At 41.7% G+C, this 16,623-nt stretch overlaps 1 protein-coding gene across 1 annotated transcript in view; it reads left to right on the plus strand.

The window, feature by feature from the left end:
• The window catches only part of FBXW4 (F-box and WD repeat domain containing 4), a 729,974-nt gene that overhangs the window by 109,914 nt on the left and 603,437 nt on the right, over nt 1-16,623 (plus strand). The window contains exon 2 of the mRNA XM_078643617.1: nt 4,697-4,792. Within this exon, the coding sequence (XP_078499743.1) occupies nt 4,697-4,792 (96 nt within the window). The remainder of the gene's footprint in view (nt 1-4,696; nt 4,793-16,623) is intronic.

Consider the following 16,623-nt stretch of genomic DNA (forward strand, 5'->3'; position numbering starts at 1 on the left):
TTTACCCACCGTTGGACCCTCAAGTCTTTTTGGTGCTGTCTTCATGTGGTGCCCAAAACGGCAAAATACATCCGGCAGCATCTTAGCACTTTTTTGTTCTTTTTTTACCTTTCAGCCATGCTGCATAATAGCTGAGTAGCTAAAAGAAATTGACAACGCCATTAGCTCTCACATATGCCAGATCTATTGGCTTTGCCAGTGCTTGTTTTTTCCTGTAATGATAGCCGTACTTGCTGTGGCAAGAGGTGGGGACGGAGGGCCAAGAGTTGAGGTAAGCAAGCAGCAACATTGCTGTCCATTGAAGTAACATTTCTTTCCAACATGGAGGTATGAATTTGGAATAAAACTAGATATATTTGTGTGTATACTGCAGTCCATTAAACAGACTTAATTTGCCAATGATCCCATCCCTGCCAGTCTTTTGAAACGAGTACATCTGGCATTGGATGTTTTTGGCTTCCTCTTTTTACTAACTCCTCGAAGTAGAAATATTTTTTTAATTCCAAGCATCTTCTTTATTTGGTTCATAGACCTGTCTTTGATTATATATTCCTACCACTCCACCATCAGAATTCTGATTCTTTGTTGAATAGTTTGTCTATAAGCTGTAAGAAAAAGTCTGTGATACGCCTATTAAAAATTAATATGCGTTTTCCGACTTCCAACGAACAGTGACTCGCCTTACACATACAGTACAACTTTCATATTGTATCCCAATAATATGTATTAACATGTGCTTCAATTTATTTTGCTGGTTGGTCGGTGAACACTGATAATGGCTCTGACCACAATCTATGCCTTGTGACTGTGCATCTGATGGGAGTTATGGATGTGGACCTAGACCGACTTTGAAAATAGTGTGGATGTAGAACAATCGCACTCCTTTTAATTCAAATGGAGGGTAAGAATTTGGTTGTAAGGTCTGTAGGTGCTATTTGGTACTCCTTTCAGGGCCAAAGGACGAATAAGTACGCTGTGTAGCGTTATCCCAAACGTGGGTAACGTCCCCAAATGCACTCAAAAAGAAAAACGTTCCAAAACGTTGTTATGAATTTGTATCAATAAAGTTTTATTGACAAATGTTTTTGTATCCTTGTTTCTGCTTCTTTGATGTTAAATTCACATCATTCAGTTATCAAACTTAAAAAGTTCATCATTCATTTTCAATTGCCCAATGCATTTCGGGCTCCTAACCCCCTTCATCAGGGGGTTAAATGTGCTGCCAAAAAAGGATTATACACAAACATTAATACGTTCAGTAATTCATAAAGATCATTGTAAAGCGTATCATGATTATTGTATACAACCAACGTATTCTTTTTTTGCAATTTGAGACCTGTATGGTACACCTTATATCCCTCATGATTTTGAACAAGTTCATATGTGTTTTACGCTAAATTGCGATCAGTTTGAAAAAAGGCTCAAGCACTTAATCACATAGTGACGTAAGATGGTGCATAACACAAGTAATCGTGTTAAAGAAAACTTGGCCTAAAACCATAGAAGCATCAAAGCTAAACTGAAAATTATACTGAAAATTATACGCGTCCTACCTTGGGACCTGTTAAGTGACAGTGAGAAGTCAATTCGCAAATGTCGAAACAACGGTACCCTAAAAAACGGAAAAGTACAATCAATCTATAACGTGATTCAGCGCTAAAGGCGCGTGTTCCAGGTACAGTCCCCCTTACTCTCAACCATCTTACGAACATCATACCTTATCAACGTGCATCACGCGGAGTTCCGCTGAATTGTATAAGATGCGTCTAAAAGAAACAAAAATGCAATGAAACCAAGGGCGGTTTACCAAGCCTTCGCTACAATAATGTCTGCCCTGCCGGGGAATGCGTGTACCGTGACAGCTAAGGTCACTTACCAAAATGGTCATGTGCAGACCACTCACGAAAATTCCGCGGAGTTCTGCTACGAGTATCGTTTATGGATGAGGAAACCGCAACCAGCGGTATAAGATCTACATCACGTGACCGGCCACGTTACGTAACTCGACAGTAACGAAATACTTCACGCATCCTGCATGAGAAGAAAACAGACTGTGAGAGGAAGAAATGAACCGTTCTAACCTAAAAAGTGATAAAAAATAGAATTGAATCTGCTATTTGCATGATTAGCAAACCGAAGTGTGAAGAGTGCGCCTAAATTCACCTCATACTCCTAATCTTTATGAATTACTGAACGTATTAATGTTTGTGTATAATCCTTTTTTGGCAGCACATTTAACCCCCTGATGAAGGGCCAGGAGCCCGAAATGCATTGGGCAATTGAAAATGAATAATGAACTTTTTAAGTTTGATAACCGAATGATGTTAACATCAAAGAAACAGAAACAAGGATACAAAAACTTTTGTCAATAAAACTTTATTGATACAAATTCATAACAATATTTGGAACATTTTTCTTTTTGAGTGCATTTGGGGACGTTACCCACGTTTGGGATAACGCTACACAGCGACATAGACCGACTGTCAGCTCCTAGGGTCTTACCCAAATTAGTCTTGTAACAAGTATCTTCAAGTGTTTGTGTTTTCACGTCATTGATTCGTTAGACCTCCTTAAGGCAATAGTGTGTACTTTTAATGAAAGGACAGCTCATGTGTCATTCCTGCTCTTCTAATACCGCCGGATCGGTCAATTTGCTGAATGCCAAGTTAGATTAAATTCTCAGTGATACATATCGGAATATCGTGGGTATATAAATGGGGCTTGCTGGCAATAATCGCTATTGTCTGGATTATTCTGAATACGATTTAAGCATAGGAAGTAGTATATTTGCTTTGTACCTTTGAAGAACTTTAAATAGTGTCAAGGTTGCGACTGCTCAGAGAACATAAGGCAACAGATCACCCTCATGTCTCCCTGGAGTTCTATAGTCTTTCTGCTACATAAGGTGAATAAACAATGTAGCAAAATGCTTATCAGCTGAAGCAACGAAAGACTCTATGCTGTGGTTGTGACTAACTGTTTTAATTGACCAAATATGCTGGGCATCTGATATATATATATATATATATATATATATGTGTGTGTGTGTGTGTGTGTGTGTGTGTGTGTGTGTGTGTGTGTGTGTGTGTGTGTGTGTGTGTGTGTGTGTGTGTGTGTGTGTGTGTGTGTGTGTGTGTGTGTGTGTGTGTGTGTGTGTGTGTGTGTGTGTGTGTGTGTGTGTGTGTGTGTGTGTGTGTGTGTGTGTGTGTGTGTGTGTGTGTGTGTGTGTGTGTGTGTGTGTGTGTGTGTGTGTGTGTGTGTGTGTGTGTGTGTGTGTGTGTGTGTGTGTGTGTGTGTGTGTGTGTGTGTGTGTGTGTGTGTGTGTGTGTGTGTGTGTGTGTGTGTGTGTGTGTGTGTGTGTGTGTGTGTGTGTTAAACATTGAAAGTTCTTTTGTAATACACACAATTTTGGAGTCTTTTTTATGATGTCCGATGGCTCTTCTGTGTTTGGATACTTAACAAATCTGTTCATTTCTTGCCCCTTATAATAAGAGCTCAACTCATTAGAGTTAGCATGCCATTTGAAGAAGATATGTTTTATGTATATGAGTGACTAGATTATTTTATGACTAGCTGTTTCTCGTGAAGGTTTGAGTTGACTTACATTCTACTATTCCTTTTAGGATCGGGTATCCTTGACATGATTTTTCTTCTTTCTCCACTATACAATGTTGCCTGAAAGTTCCCTTCCGAATGGCTCAGAGAAAGCACTTATTGTGTTATTTCTGCACTTTTGTAGTAAATCGAGTGGAATTCCAAGAGTCTAATTAAACCTGTGGTTGTAATTTCTTTTCCTAAACTTATTTTGTCTTCAACCAAGTATGTACACTCACTGGTCATGGCTGTAACATAAAAGTGGGGAAGATTGTTTTTTAGGCACACAGTTGTGCTCCCATTGAGTGTGTCCCAGGTCACAGAGAAGTTTACCAGAGCTTCATACGCTTACAGTTGGCTCCAGTTCCATAATTGCTGGTAGAGAATAAACGTAATCATCTTTCCCAGCTGGGTGGTCACGTTATATTGTTCTCTTTTTCAGATTTAAAAATTAACTTTGGTTTCTTTAATATAACTTCCGTTGCACCGAAGACCACTCTGTAGTACTGGTCGCCTGTCAAAATGGCGATTCAAGCGCCATTTTGACTGGTACCCGTGTTTTATTGCCATTAAAACTCCACCTCATTAAAGCCTATTAATCATTTTATCTGTGGTTGTTCTCTAATCCTGCAACAACACATGGGACATGAATCACATGACTTGAAATACTTTCTTCTTGGTGGCTATTAATTAAGCAAGGTAGAACATCAGACTTACTCTTCTTTTAAGTACTGTATTCTCAAAGCACAAAATAGCACAGACCAGCCTATCTGCATTATTCGTTTTTGACCTGAAGTTCTACCCTTTCACTCAATTCGGTCTCCTGCTGACCAGATCTCTTAAACACTGATTAATTTAGTGTTCACTTTGGTTAAGCATTCTGTGAATACCTCCATCTTCTCTATTTAACCCGAGTGTGGGTTCTTTAAAGATCAGCGGGAAGTCATGTGTCTCTAAAAATTGAAAATCTAACCATATTTGTGTTTTTTCTTTGTTGTATAACTGGTTGCATGACGCTGTTCTACAGAACCTCACAAGTTAGTAACTTTTTAAACTGTAAATCTAGATTCTTCACCATATATATTTCATGTTCTGTTGGTAGGGCTCCTGGAATACCAGTGAAGGAAAGGTTAAAAGTGTCTCAGAACTGGAAGAGAGGGCGTTGTCTAAAGGAAACACCACTCAAATGGAGACGCAAGTAAGTATCTTTTGTGAAAAACATTATTTGCTTGAATGTGTTTTTATTTTCACTAGTCTATGGACCACCTTTAGGCATTTAACCATGTATTTTTAGCTCAATTTTAAGTTAAAGCTATAAGTATGTGTAATTTATATTTAACAGAGTACTTACAGTAGTTAAGTTGTGGCTGATATCTGTTATTACCGAAATCAGACATATGCGATGGCCATTTTTTTGTCGGTGTAAAAAATTGCATAGCTCATATGGGTAAGCTGTTTAGAAATAGCGTATTTGGTGAACAAGACATTGGGTAATCATCTAAGAAGCTCTCTCCTCAAGGATGCCTGGTCTTTTCTTGAGGTTCTTGATGTAGTAGAGGAAACTTTCAGTGACCTGCTGTATTTGTATCCCCTTGGAGTCCAGTGAGACACGTGAATTTTTTTAGCTTTGGTTGGGAGGTTAATTAAGGACTTCTCTTGAGTGAACTGTGGCGCTAATAATGTAAGTTTTGAAATGGAGGGTAAACTGCAAGTAGGATTTTTGTTTTGCCAATCTTAAGTTTCCATCAGGTAAGTTTTTGCAATATGTGAAAAAGTCTGTAACAACGTGGTTCGTGTATTATTGATCTGGGTTTTAATACCTCATCAAATGTTTTGAATTTTGATACTAAAGTGGATGCTAAGTTTGGTGCACCAAATAGGATATAAGTGATTGGATATACATGTTCTTGGAGGATAATGGGAAAGTTGCAGTTATAACGTGTTTACATCCGTTTTCTTTTTGGTTTCCAGGGTTAGTAAACGTTTTATTGTGATGGCCTTAAAGAGGAGATTCAGCTTCTTCTGACTAAAGCCATGCATAGTATGAAGAGAAATATATGGATTAGGAACTACGCCTTACAATCTACTTGTTGACCCCATGACAAGGAACTCAAACTGGGCATATTTCTTATTTGGTGTCTTTATTTTGTACTGACCATGCCATTAGAAGCACAGACTCATTATATATAGATTATTAGGACCTTATTGATATAGGAGAAATACATGATTAGCATTTCCCTTCATGTATTTGATTTAAATAGGTACTACAGCTCTCATGTTAAAAGAACCTGACCCGTCTAGAGAGCAAGGGTCCTTAGCTTTTTAGATAAAACAAAAAATTAATGAAATATAGGCCATAATTGGAAACTATATTTTGTCACTGTCCAGCCGGACAGGACGTTTTATTTTTCAACAATGTAAGTCTTGTGGTTCAAATAATAACAAGGCACAATCCTGTACCACGAAAGAAAAGAACACAAAGAGCAAAGAAGAATTTCCAGAGTGTTGGAAAACAGGCAAAAGAAAGAGCAAATGTTGGCCACTTTTCAAATCAGTGTTATATTCAAGGTATGCCAAGCAACTGCCAAAACACAACAGGTTTTAACACAATGGTTTAGGTTGTGAAGGCAATTTACAAAGTCGACGTTTCGATCCCTAGTGCTCAATTAATTGGGACCATCATCAGGACTGACAAGTTTACAGTATTTGCCTGTCAGGATAAAATATTTACAATTTTTGACCGCCTGTAGAAATAAAAGGAGGAAAAAGCGAGAAGAAAACTGTTTTAGAAAATAAACCATTTTGACATTAAGAGAGTGTTCATTAGACCTGAAGATTGTTGGATCATCTGAGGTAACAAACTCATGTACTCGGATTCGACTTATTAGTGCTTACACATGTGATACACTCGTGGGGGTTTTTTGTTTGAAGTAAACCGACGTGGTAGTGACTTGTGAATAGCTTCATGTATTATTATAAAACAATGCCTTATTGAGAATGTTCTGGTCGTAAAAAATAAACATTGACGCGAGCAGTTATTATGAAAAACTATCCGTGTCTAACACATGCAGTCGGCACCCGTTGTGGGGTGATCGGAGGGGCGGGCAGTGTGGATGGACTGAGCTTACCCTGAGTCGGCGGGGAATAGCGACCCTGTAAGTGAAGATGGGGGGAGGATGCGGGTCGTCCACCTGGAATAAAGCGGGGATTTTTAGCATGAATTGCTGCTAAGGGCGGGGCTGTGTGGAGCTCAGGCTCAGGGGCGCGAATTACCTTGAAGGACTCGTGCAGCCCATGCTCCGCGTAGGGTAGCCTTGGACTCCTTGGGTTAATAACGTTCCCTGTAGGGAAACGAATTGTGATCAGGAGTTTGTTCTGCCAACAGTTCCGCACAATGAAGGTTATGTACACCGGGAACTCTCGGAATGCGGGTGTGGGCGCTTTCTTACCTTGAGGCGTGGTTTTCTCACTATGTCTCGATCGGCATAGTGGAGGCGAGTGGAAGACTATGTCCGGTACACCGCTGGATGCTCAATGGAAGCCATTGCACTAAAGTAGGCGTGCAAGGCGTCAGTGGGGAGACGGCATCAATAGGCGCCATCTTGGAGTGGGAGTGGATGGCAGGAGTTAGGCGCCATGTTGGGTGGGTCAATTGGGCATCCCTGTGCTACGAGGGTGGACAGGGGGAAGGAGCGCCATCTTGGAGAAGGGATCCCGTGGGCCAAGTATGAGCGCCATATCGGGGGGTCAGGGGAATGGGTGACATTTGTGCAAATAACGATATTTACAATGGTGAAAAGGTGCTTACTTATTGTGCATGTGCCAATATATTTGGTGACATTCTTTAAAACTTCTCATTTTGTTTGACCAATACATAATTTGTTAGAGCGATAAAGCATTCATTGTCTATATAGTTCAGACGGCAAATTCAGAAAAGGGCAGCAATTAGTAAAGTCATTCAGAGGAGACTTGTCCAATCCTCTAGCCGATTTAGGCCATTACGAATGGTATCAAATTGGATCATTGTTCTTAATTCTTCCTTATTCAGTAGCTGACACAGATTACCACCTATAAAGAAGAAATCTTGCGTCAACTAAACAATACTGAGCACTACCAAAGGCTGCCTGGCAATCCTACCAGTCGAATACAGGAGACCATTAAGGAACTAACGTTCCAAGCCTGTGCAGAGGGATATTTAAGTAAGAAAGAATATAATTTTCTTAACATTAAATCCCCACGTGTCCCGGTAATATATACTTTGCCCAAGATACATAAAAACCTCACTAAACCACCCGGACGCCCAATTGTATCCACATGTGGTTCCGTGTTAGAACCACTAGGAGCCTATGTTGACTTTTTTATTAAAAGTTTTGTGCCCTCAACAACTTGCTACATCAGAGACAGCATGTCTATGATCAATCTTGTTGAGCATTTGGACTTTGACCCCCATTAAGAAACACTCTGCACATTAGATGTAGAATCGTTATATACTAACATCCCTCAAACTGCTGCCTTGCTAGTCATTCAAAAAATCTTAGACACACGGCCACGTCCACATAGGGTACCCTCATTATTCATTCTCCAACTCCTTGAGCTCTGTTTGACAAAAAACTTTTTCTGCTTTGACAACACCTACTATCAGCAGATCAAGGGCACATCTATGGGGGCTATTTTTGCCCCCAATCTGGCCATATTATTCATGGACCAGTTAGAAACGGGCTCAATCCTGATGCCAGGCAACCCGTTCCATCCTGGCATCAAACTTTGGCGTCGCTATATAGACGACATTTTTATGATCTGGACTCAGACTTCTGAAACACTACTACAGTTTCTCCACTGGCTCAATAATAACTGCCTTGGTCTTACCTTTTCCCTTACCCATGACAAGTCATCAATAGCATTCTTAGACCTCACCATTTACCATGCGGAAGGTGAGCTTCTCACAAAGCTATTTCGTAAACCGACAGAGCGTAATACTCTTCTGAACTATAAAAGCAATCATCCCAGGGCCCTCAGAGATTCACTGCCATACTCGCAATTTCTGAGGATTAGACGCAACTGCTCTGATAAAAGAGACTACTTCAGAGAAGCAGAGGTACTGTCCAGTAAACTCAAGGAAAGAGGCTACCCAAAACGAATAGTGAAACAAGCTTCCAAACGTGCATGGTACTGCCCGCGGGAAGTGTTGTTATCCCCAAAAGAAAAGACCCAGAAAGAGAGAGTAGCGTGTGTTACCACCTTCTCTCCAATATCGAACAAAATCCGAAAATCGATTCTGAAGCATTGGCCTACTATAAATGTGGGAAGTATCAAAATTGATACACCCCTCTTCGCATTTCGGAAAAATAAAAATCTGAAAGATCATCTGGTGAGGGCAGCCCTCCCAGGCACTACACAAGGAAATACACTTGAAACAGCTTGGGGTTTGCCACCCATTATAGGACATGCCAAATGTGGAAGGTGTAATGTTTGCGACTTCACGGTGGAGGGCACAAAATTCACTCACCAGCACATCACATTTGAAAGACGATCTTTTTCAAATTGTAACACATCAAATGTGATTTATGTTATTGAATGCCCCTGTCCCAAACTCTACGTGGGACAAACGACGCAGAAAGTAAAGACCAGAATCTGCCAACACAGGAGCCGCATTAGATGCAGGACTGCAAACGCCCCCCTGGTGGACCACTACAATGAGGTGGGACACACTGAAAATGACATCAAATGGTCCATCCTTAAAGTCGTGAAACTTCCCCCAAGAGGTGGTAATCTGTGTCAGCTACTGAATAAGGAAGAATTAAGAACAATGATCCAATTTGATACCATTCGTAATGGCCTAAATCGGCTAGAGGATTGGACAAGTCTCCTCTGAATGACTTTACTAATTGCTGCCCTTTTCTGAATTTGCCGTCTGAACTATATAGACAATGAATGCTTTATCGCTCTAACAAATTATGTATTGGTCAAACAAAATGAGAAGTTTTAAAGAATGTCACCAAATATATTGGCACGTGCACAATAAGTAAGCACCTTTTCACCATTGTAAATATCGTTATTTGCACAAATGTCACTCATTCCCCTGACCCCCCGATATGGCGCTCATACTTGGCCCACGGGATCCCTTCTCCAAGATGGCGCTCCTTCCCCCTGTCCACCCTCGTAGCACAGGGATGCCCAATTGACCCTCCCAACATGGCGCCTAACTCCTGCCATCCACTCCCACTCCAAGATGGCGCCCATTGATGCCGTCTCCCCACTGACGCCTTGCACGCCTACTTTAGTGCAATGGCTTCCATTGAGCATCCAGCGGTGTACCGGACATAGTCTTCCACTCGCCTCCACTATGCCGATCGAGACATAGTGAGAAAACCACGCCTCAAGGTAAGAAAGCGCCCACACCCGCATTCCGAGAGTTCCCGGTGTACATAACCTTCATTGTGCGGAACTGTTGGCAGAACAAACTCCTGATCACAATTCGTTTCCCTACAGGGAACGTTATTAACCCAAGGAGTCCAAGGCTACCCTACGCGGAGCACGGGCTGCACGAGTCCTTCAAGGTAATTCGCGCCCCTGAGCTCCACACAGCCCCGCCCTTAGCAGCAATTCATGCTAAAAATCCCCGCTTTATTCCAGGTGGACGACCCGCATCCTCCCCCCATCTTCACTTACAGGGTCGCTATTCCCCGCCGACTCAGGGTGTCGTGTATTTCTATAGGTTCTGAATCAGTCCCCCTATTCCTGACCCTATTCTGGTTAAACTAACTATCAAGTTAACTAACAGTCAGCCCATGAGGCAAGAAAACCCCCATGATGCAGATACCGTTATCTGACGCAGTCACACTACGGCACAGGAACGTGTTATCTGATTAGGTCATAACGCTTGAGATCTAATTAGACAAGCGACATTCCTCCAGCCCCTGATAAGGCATACGACGTTCTCATAACAAATCAAACCTATGACAACCTGGAAAATCCGTGCGGCCATTCTTTTGATTTCACAGAGAACTTTTGCAAAAGAATGTGCTAACGAGCAAGTTGTATGACATCTTTATTGACGTACCTATGTCCATCCTTACGTCAATCTCGGCACCTTTAAGGTATAAATATTGCCGACCTTGCCCTATGCAAACACACGCGTGGTGACAAGACGGAGCAGCCATACTTGCCGAAGCCGAGAGCAGAAGCAGACCCCGCTGGCAGCAGCCCCGCCTTCCTGACGCGCTGAGAGACGCGCTGCTATCTCAAGCCGAGAGACCCAGCACCGGCGCTTCTGGGCAGCCCTCGCAGGCAGCCTGGAATATCGAGAGCAGAGAAAGAGATACCATTCCTCATTCATCCTAACTTCCAGGTACAGAACTGAATAACCCCTCACAGAGAATTCTTTAGTTATTCACTTGGCAAAAACAAACTTAACTTAAACTGTAACTTTCTATTCCCGCCCACGCATTAGACTTAGGTCAGGTACACGGGGTAGGCGTATTTAGAAACACCAGTTGAGTACGTTTAGTCAAATGTATATGTGTATGTAAATATATTTTAATCATTTTAAACATCATATGGCTCAGAAACCATATCAATGTTTTTACAGTATTATTTTATACTATTGCTTCTAATGTATGCACTTTACTTAACTATAAGTATTGCAATAATATCGATCCATTTCTCTTGTACGAGAAAAGAGACTGATCAATAAATAACACCTTTTTATTGAACACGCCCGTCTCTTCCTTTTCTCTACATTCTGATGAGACTAAGAATGCACGTACTGACTGAGTAAAATAATTGCCTTGTGCTCACACGACTCTTGAGATTGACTCTTGATTAGGGGAGAGCAAAGTTGTCATGTTCTATGGTTGTCAGAAACTAAATCCCTTCTTGTCTAATCAGGGAAGTTAATCCTTCCTTGAACATTCGAGAAAGTTTCTAGCGAACTCTGAGCTTAGCTGGCAAACCCAAAAATTAAGTCTAGTATCGACAGTAGTAGACCTAGTTAACGTCTGGCCTAGGCCTTTACTGCTGTAGGTACTATTCCAATGCGCAGAGCCTATTGGGAAGATAGGAGCTACACTACATGGCGCCCAACGCGTTTGGAAAGGGCGATAAAACTAACGTAAGACATTTAGAGTAACTCAGTCGTGCTTTCTCACTCAGACCCCTTTTCCCGAATACTCCAAAGACGTCTGGAGTGGGTGAAAGGTTATATCCTCCAAAACCTCGCAGGAGGGAACTCCTATGTATGGTTCTTGGTCAAGTCAACGTTGAAGGATAAACAGTTCCAAAATATTGTGCATCTAATCTCTGTTTCCATAAAGAAACCTGATCTGCAAACAAACATAATACCATCCTGTCTGTAAAATGGCAGAGAGTGATGATGAAAGAGAGGCAGTTAGATTAGCAACTGAACTCGCAGATGCTGATGCTACCATGCAAGCAGCAGACCCGAATATAACACTCATTCCGGTCATTAAAAGGAGATCTATAACCTTAAAACTTATAGAAAATGGACTGACACCTAGAGGTGGCACAGTCATATTCGTAATCGAGGCACACGAATATCGGCAGACAGAGGTATACTATACATGGATACATTTTCCAGCAGCAAATGCTGTAACAAAGTACTTCCACTATTACAAAGTAGAGGAACCTCCTGAAACGTACACTCCCTTCGAGGAGGTGGAAGTACCACTCAAATTCCAAGAGCATTTGCTCTTATTTGATGGCGCCCTAATACATAACAATCACATTACAAGGCTCGGTCCTTTAGGAAGACCAGGAGCAACGTGGCCGGTCTTAGCCGGATACACACCACATCCAGACATCGAAAGAATGCCTGCAGCAGAGCTGTTAATACAGCTAAAACAACTACTAAAAATTCACAGACAATTAGTTCAGTATGTAATGCGGACTTCAACAATTCAGCCAGCGATTAAACTTCCACAGCTGACCCCTCACCAGGGGAACACAAATAAAATTACACCACAGAACATCCAATCCTGCCTAGGTAAAGTTCCAGCTAAACGGGAACAGATACCATTCTGGTTGGCACAGAAAATTACCCAAATAGAGGCGGTGTTTCCTGACACCACCCCATTAGAAAAACACAGGATTCTGACTATATGTCTCCCAATGGGAATCGCACCACACATTGAGGACTGTGACACTTGGGGTACAGTCTTTGCTTCCATCTACACAAAAACGCACGGTGTTCCATCCATTTCGGTAATACCAGATGTGCTAAAACAAATTCAAGATGAATACGGTCCAGAACCTGCTTTAACTCTTGGTATGAAATTACTAAAAGACTTCAAACAGGTTTCGGCTATATTACTAGCCAACATAAAAGGTGAAGCAGCAAACGTGGCGATCCGCCAGAGGTTAAAAGAGACAGATATAGCAGACCAACCAGCTGAAATTGCCAGAATCATAGAAAAATCCTATGAAGAACTAGGCAGAGATAGTCTAGGTGGAATACCAGTAAAACCGCAACTGACTACAAGTCCAGAAAAAATATTTTTTAATAATAATAATTCACCAAAAAAGAACTGGGATGGAAACAAACAATCCAATCCTAAAGAAAAGAAATTCCAGTCCAGAGGAAGGTCTCCTAGGCGAAGAGAGAAATCTCCAAACCAAAGACAGAGGTCACCACAGAGTGACCCCTCTGGGAATAGATATAACCTTAGAAATAGGGATAATATTAAAAAACCTGATAGATATCAAGACATTGATACACGTCCCTCTCAATCTTTTCAGACTTCCTCGCAGAAATCGGAAAGAAGAGGACGATCAGAAGAGCACGCCAAGTCCAAAGACAAGGAACCTGCTCAACAAAAAAAGAAATTACAATTTCCAAAAAAGAAGGTAGCCAGTATCAAGGTAGTTAACAATGCCGAGAATACTGAGGACACAACTGAAAAACGGAGAGTGGGCTCAGACAATGCTAGACAGCGCAGCAGAGGTGAGCATAGCTCGCAAAGTCCTTATGAATCATCTGGAGACAGTGGACACGAATGAATACCTTCAAGTGGAAACTGCAGACACCAGAGTTAGCAAGCCCCACAAGATATACGAGATAACATTACGTATAGAGGGAGATAAGACTAGGAAAATAAGGGGACTATTTTGGGATAACCTCTCCAAAGGCTATGACATCCTTCTAGCTGAAAAAGACTGGCCACCAGAGTTTGTCAGGGAGTGCCCTCATGGCGAAGAAGTAATTATGCCTGCCTTCTCGAATCAAATACCGATTCATAAAAAATACACACTTGCTAGAAAGTGGGCAGTGGCCTTAGCACCTGCTTTATATAAAAATCATGTAGGATGGGATGAGGATTCTCCTCCTCACAAAATCCAGTTAAAATCACAACCAACTGCACAAAGGCAGTACCCAATTAAGCAAGAAGCTAAAAAACAAGTAAATGAAATACTAGATCAGCTAGAATACCAGGGGGTGATTGAAACTTGCACCTCACAAATGAACAATCCTTTGTTTCCGGTCTCCAAACCAGACAATTCGTACCGTCTAGTTTTGGATTACCGACACCTTAACACATGTTGCAAAACATTTGCAGTGCAAAACTCACACAGTGCTGCACTAATGAATAACATAGTGCGCAAAAAATACAAAACAACCTTGGACATCTCCAATGGATTCTTTTGTCAAAACATAACACCAGAGAGCAGATCTTTAACTGCATTCTCAGTAAATGGCACTCAAAAACAATTCTGTCGGTTAGCCCAGGGGTACAAGAACAGCCCAGGGGTATTCTCAGCGAGAGTAACAGAATTACTACAACTATATGATGATGAAGCATTATCTTATGTCGATGACATTTACTTAACAGATGATGACTTGGAGACTCACTTGAAAAGGGTGAACACCATAATACTTGGGTTCGCTGCAGAGGGTTACAAATTCAACTTCAAAAAATCCAGAATTGCCCATCTAAAAGTTCTATACGAAGGATATGAATTATCAAGTATAGCCTGGTTGACAATTTTTTGAGAACTAGAAGAATTAAGAAATCTAAAATATGAAAAGACGTATCCTCTGCCAATCGACATTCTGCCTCTACGACATTACGCCTGTGTAATCTATACAGACGGACATGCTCAACCCTCCGTTTGGGGAGAACATGCATACAATCCCACATGTGAGATTACAAAAGAAGTGTGGCGCGGAGGTAAACTAAAACCTCTATTAACAAAATCACACTCAGTAGAAACTAATTCAGAACTACAAACTGAAATAATAGCTTTGAAAATGGCGCTAGATAATGCGGATCGCGAATTCCCGACACTTATAGTGTCAGATTCATATTACTGCGTCAAAGCATATAACAAGGATTTGCAGACATGGATTCAGAACGGTTACAAGGGTGACACAGATGCATCAATAAAGCAGAGACTGCTCTGGGAACAAGTAGCTCTTTTGAAAAAAGAACTACCAAAGACTCACGTGACTCACTCACTGAGTCATCAACGTGATGGCGTTCACGTTGTGGGGAATTCATTGGCTGAAGCAGCCGCAGCGGCAGCCACTAAATCGGCTCCCGTAGATCGAAAAAAGCGTACATTAAAATACATTGACGGTGAAACATTGCTGGCGGTGAAAACGTCATCAAAAGGCGACTGCTCAGCGTTACCGATCAACTATCCACTCAATTATACATACATAATCGATGCAAACTCCGTCCCTTTTGCTCGAATCCCTGGAGTGGGGGATAGAGTGATTCCAAACATGGACAGGAGAAGCTTGTTAATCGCAGACGCACACATGGGCGAGGGTCTCAGACACCTTAAATTAAAAGATTCTCTGGAAGAATTACAATCACGGTACTGGTGGCCAGGCATGAGCCTGCACTACACCATGTTTGTAAAAAACTGCCCAAACTGCAACAGAGATCGCAGTGGGGAGAGAAGCAGTTTAATACCTCGTCGTATCAAGGCAGATAATATTACCAGCAAAAAGAATGGCTTGCGATTAACATATACAGGCTAGTTTCCACTTATAATGTAGATCACCAGCACTCGGCTGACGTCCGGACTATTATACAAGATTTGCGAGTCTAAATGGCATATACGCTAAGAGCATGCTACGTTCGACCATTGTTTTCACTCAGGCAATCCAGCCTGGGGGGGAAACATGGCCAAATGAGCACAGCCCAGCGGGAATCTTCTCACTTCCTTCCTGAGGGTACGGGATGGTGTAAAGAAAAAACCAAGGCAGAAAGCAATCTATAATGGAAAGGATATTAGGTTCGGGAGCTGGGTGGGTCAAACATCTAATAAGTGTCCAACGTAGTCTAAATAACTTGCCAAGAAATTCTCTGAAGGGATTCAGTCCGTACGAATTATTATTCGGAACTAAGATGTTGATCTCTGACCTTGATAGTCAGACTTCAGTGGTAATAGAAAAAACCTTTGATGTCAAAGACCGTTTGGCTATTTTGCAGGACTTAAACAAAACAAGAAAAGACCTGAGCAACATACAGTTGAAACAACAGCCAACGACCACTGAAGAATCACCACCTGTCCCAGCAAGACCTGTCTGGATTCCAAAAGTCGGGGATCTAGTCAGGGAGAAGATCGCGGTAAAGAAGGAATTTGGGCCTTCTTACAGAAAAGCAGTTCCTGTCTTGTCTGTCAACGGGACAAGATCAGTTGTACTACCGCCACTTGCTGGTAAAAAGGAGAACCGAGTTGTATCCATCGACCTGGTAAAACCACAACATGTGGCCAATAACAAACAGTAGGCCAAGTGGACTCCCAATAAGTAGCAGAACACCAAGGTTTGCTACCAGCACAGAGGTCCTAACAAAAAGGCTCATCACATTCGAAACGCCTACAGAAGAACAAGAAGGACTATGCAACAATGCCATAGAACTCAGACCTCTGAAAACCCAAATAAAGACATTTAGCAGAGACACACCAATCTATACTGAAGTACCAAGTGAAAATGCAAGGAACAAAAATCCTGAAGCAATTGGAACAATTGACAGAACTGCATCCGGGTACTTCATCAACTTC

The sequence above is a fragment of the Lissotriton helveticus genome, chromosome 5_1 (genome assembly GCF_964261635.1).
Source record: "Lissotriton helveticus chromosome 5_1, aLisHel1.1, whole genome shotgun sequence".
NCBI classification, from domain to species: domain Eukaryota; kingdom Metazoa; phylum Chordata; class Amphibia; order Caudata; family Salamandridae; genus Lissotriton; species Lissotriton helveticus.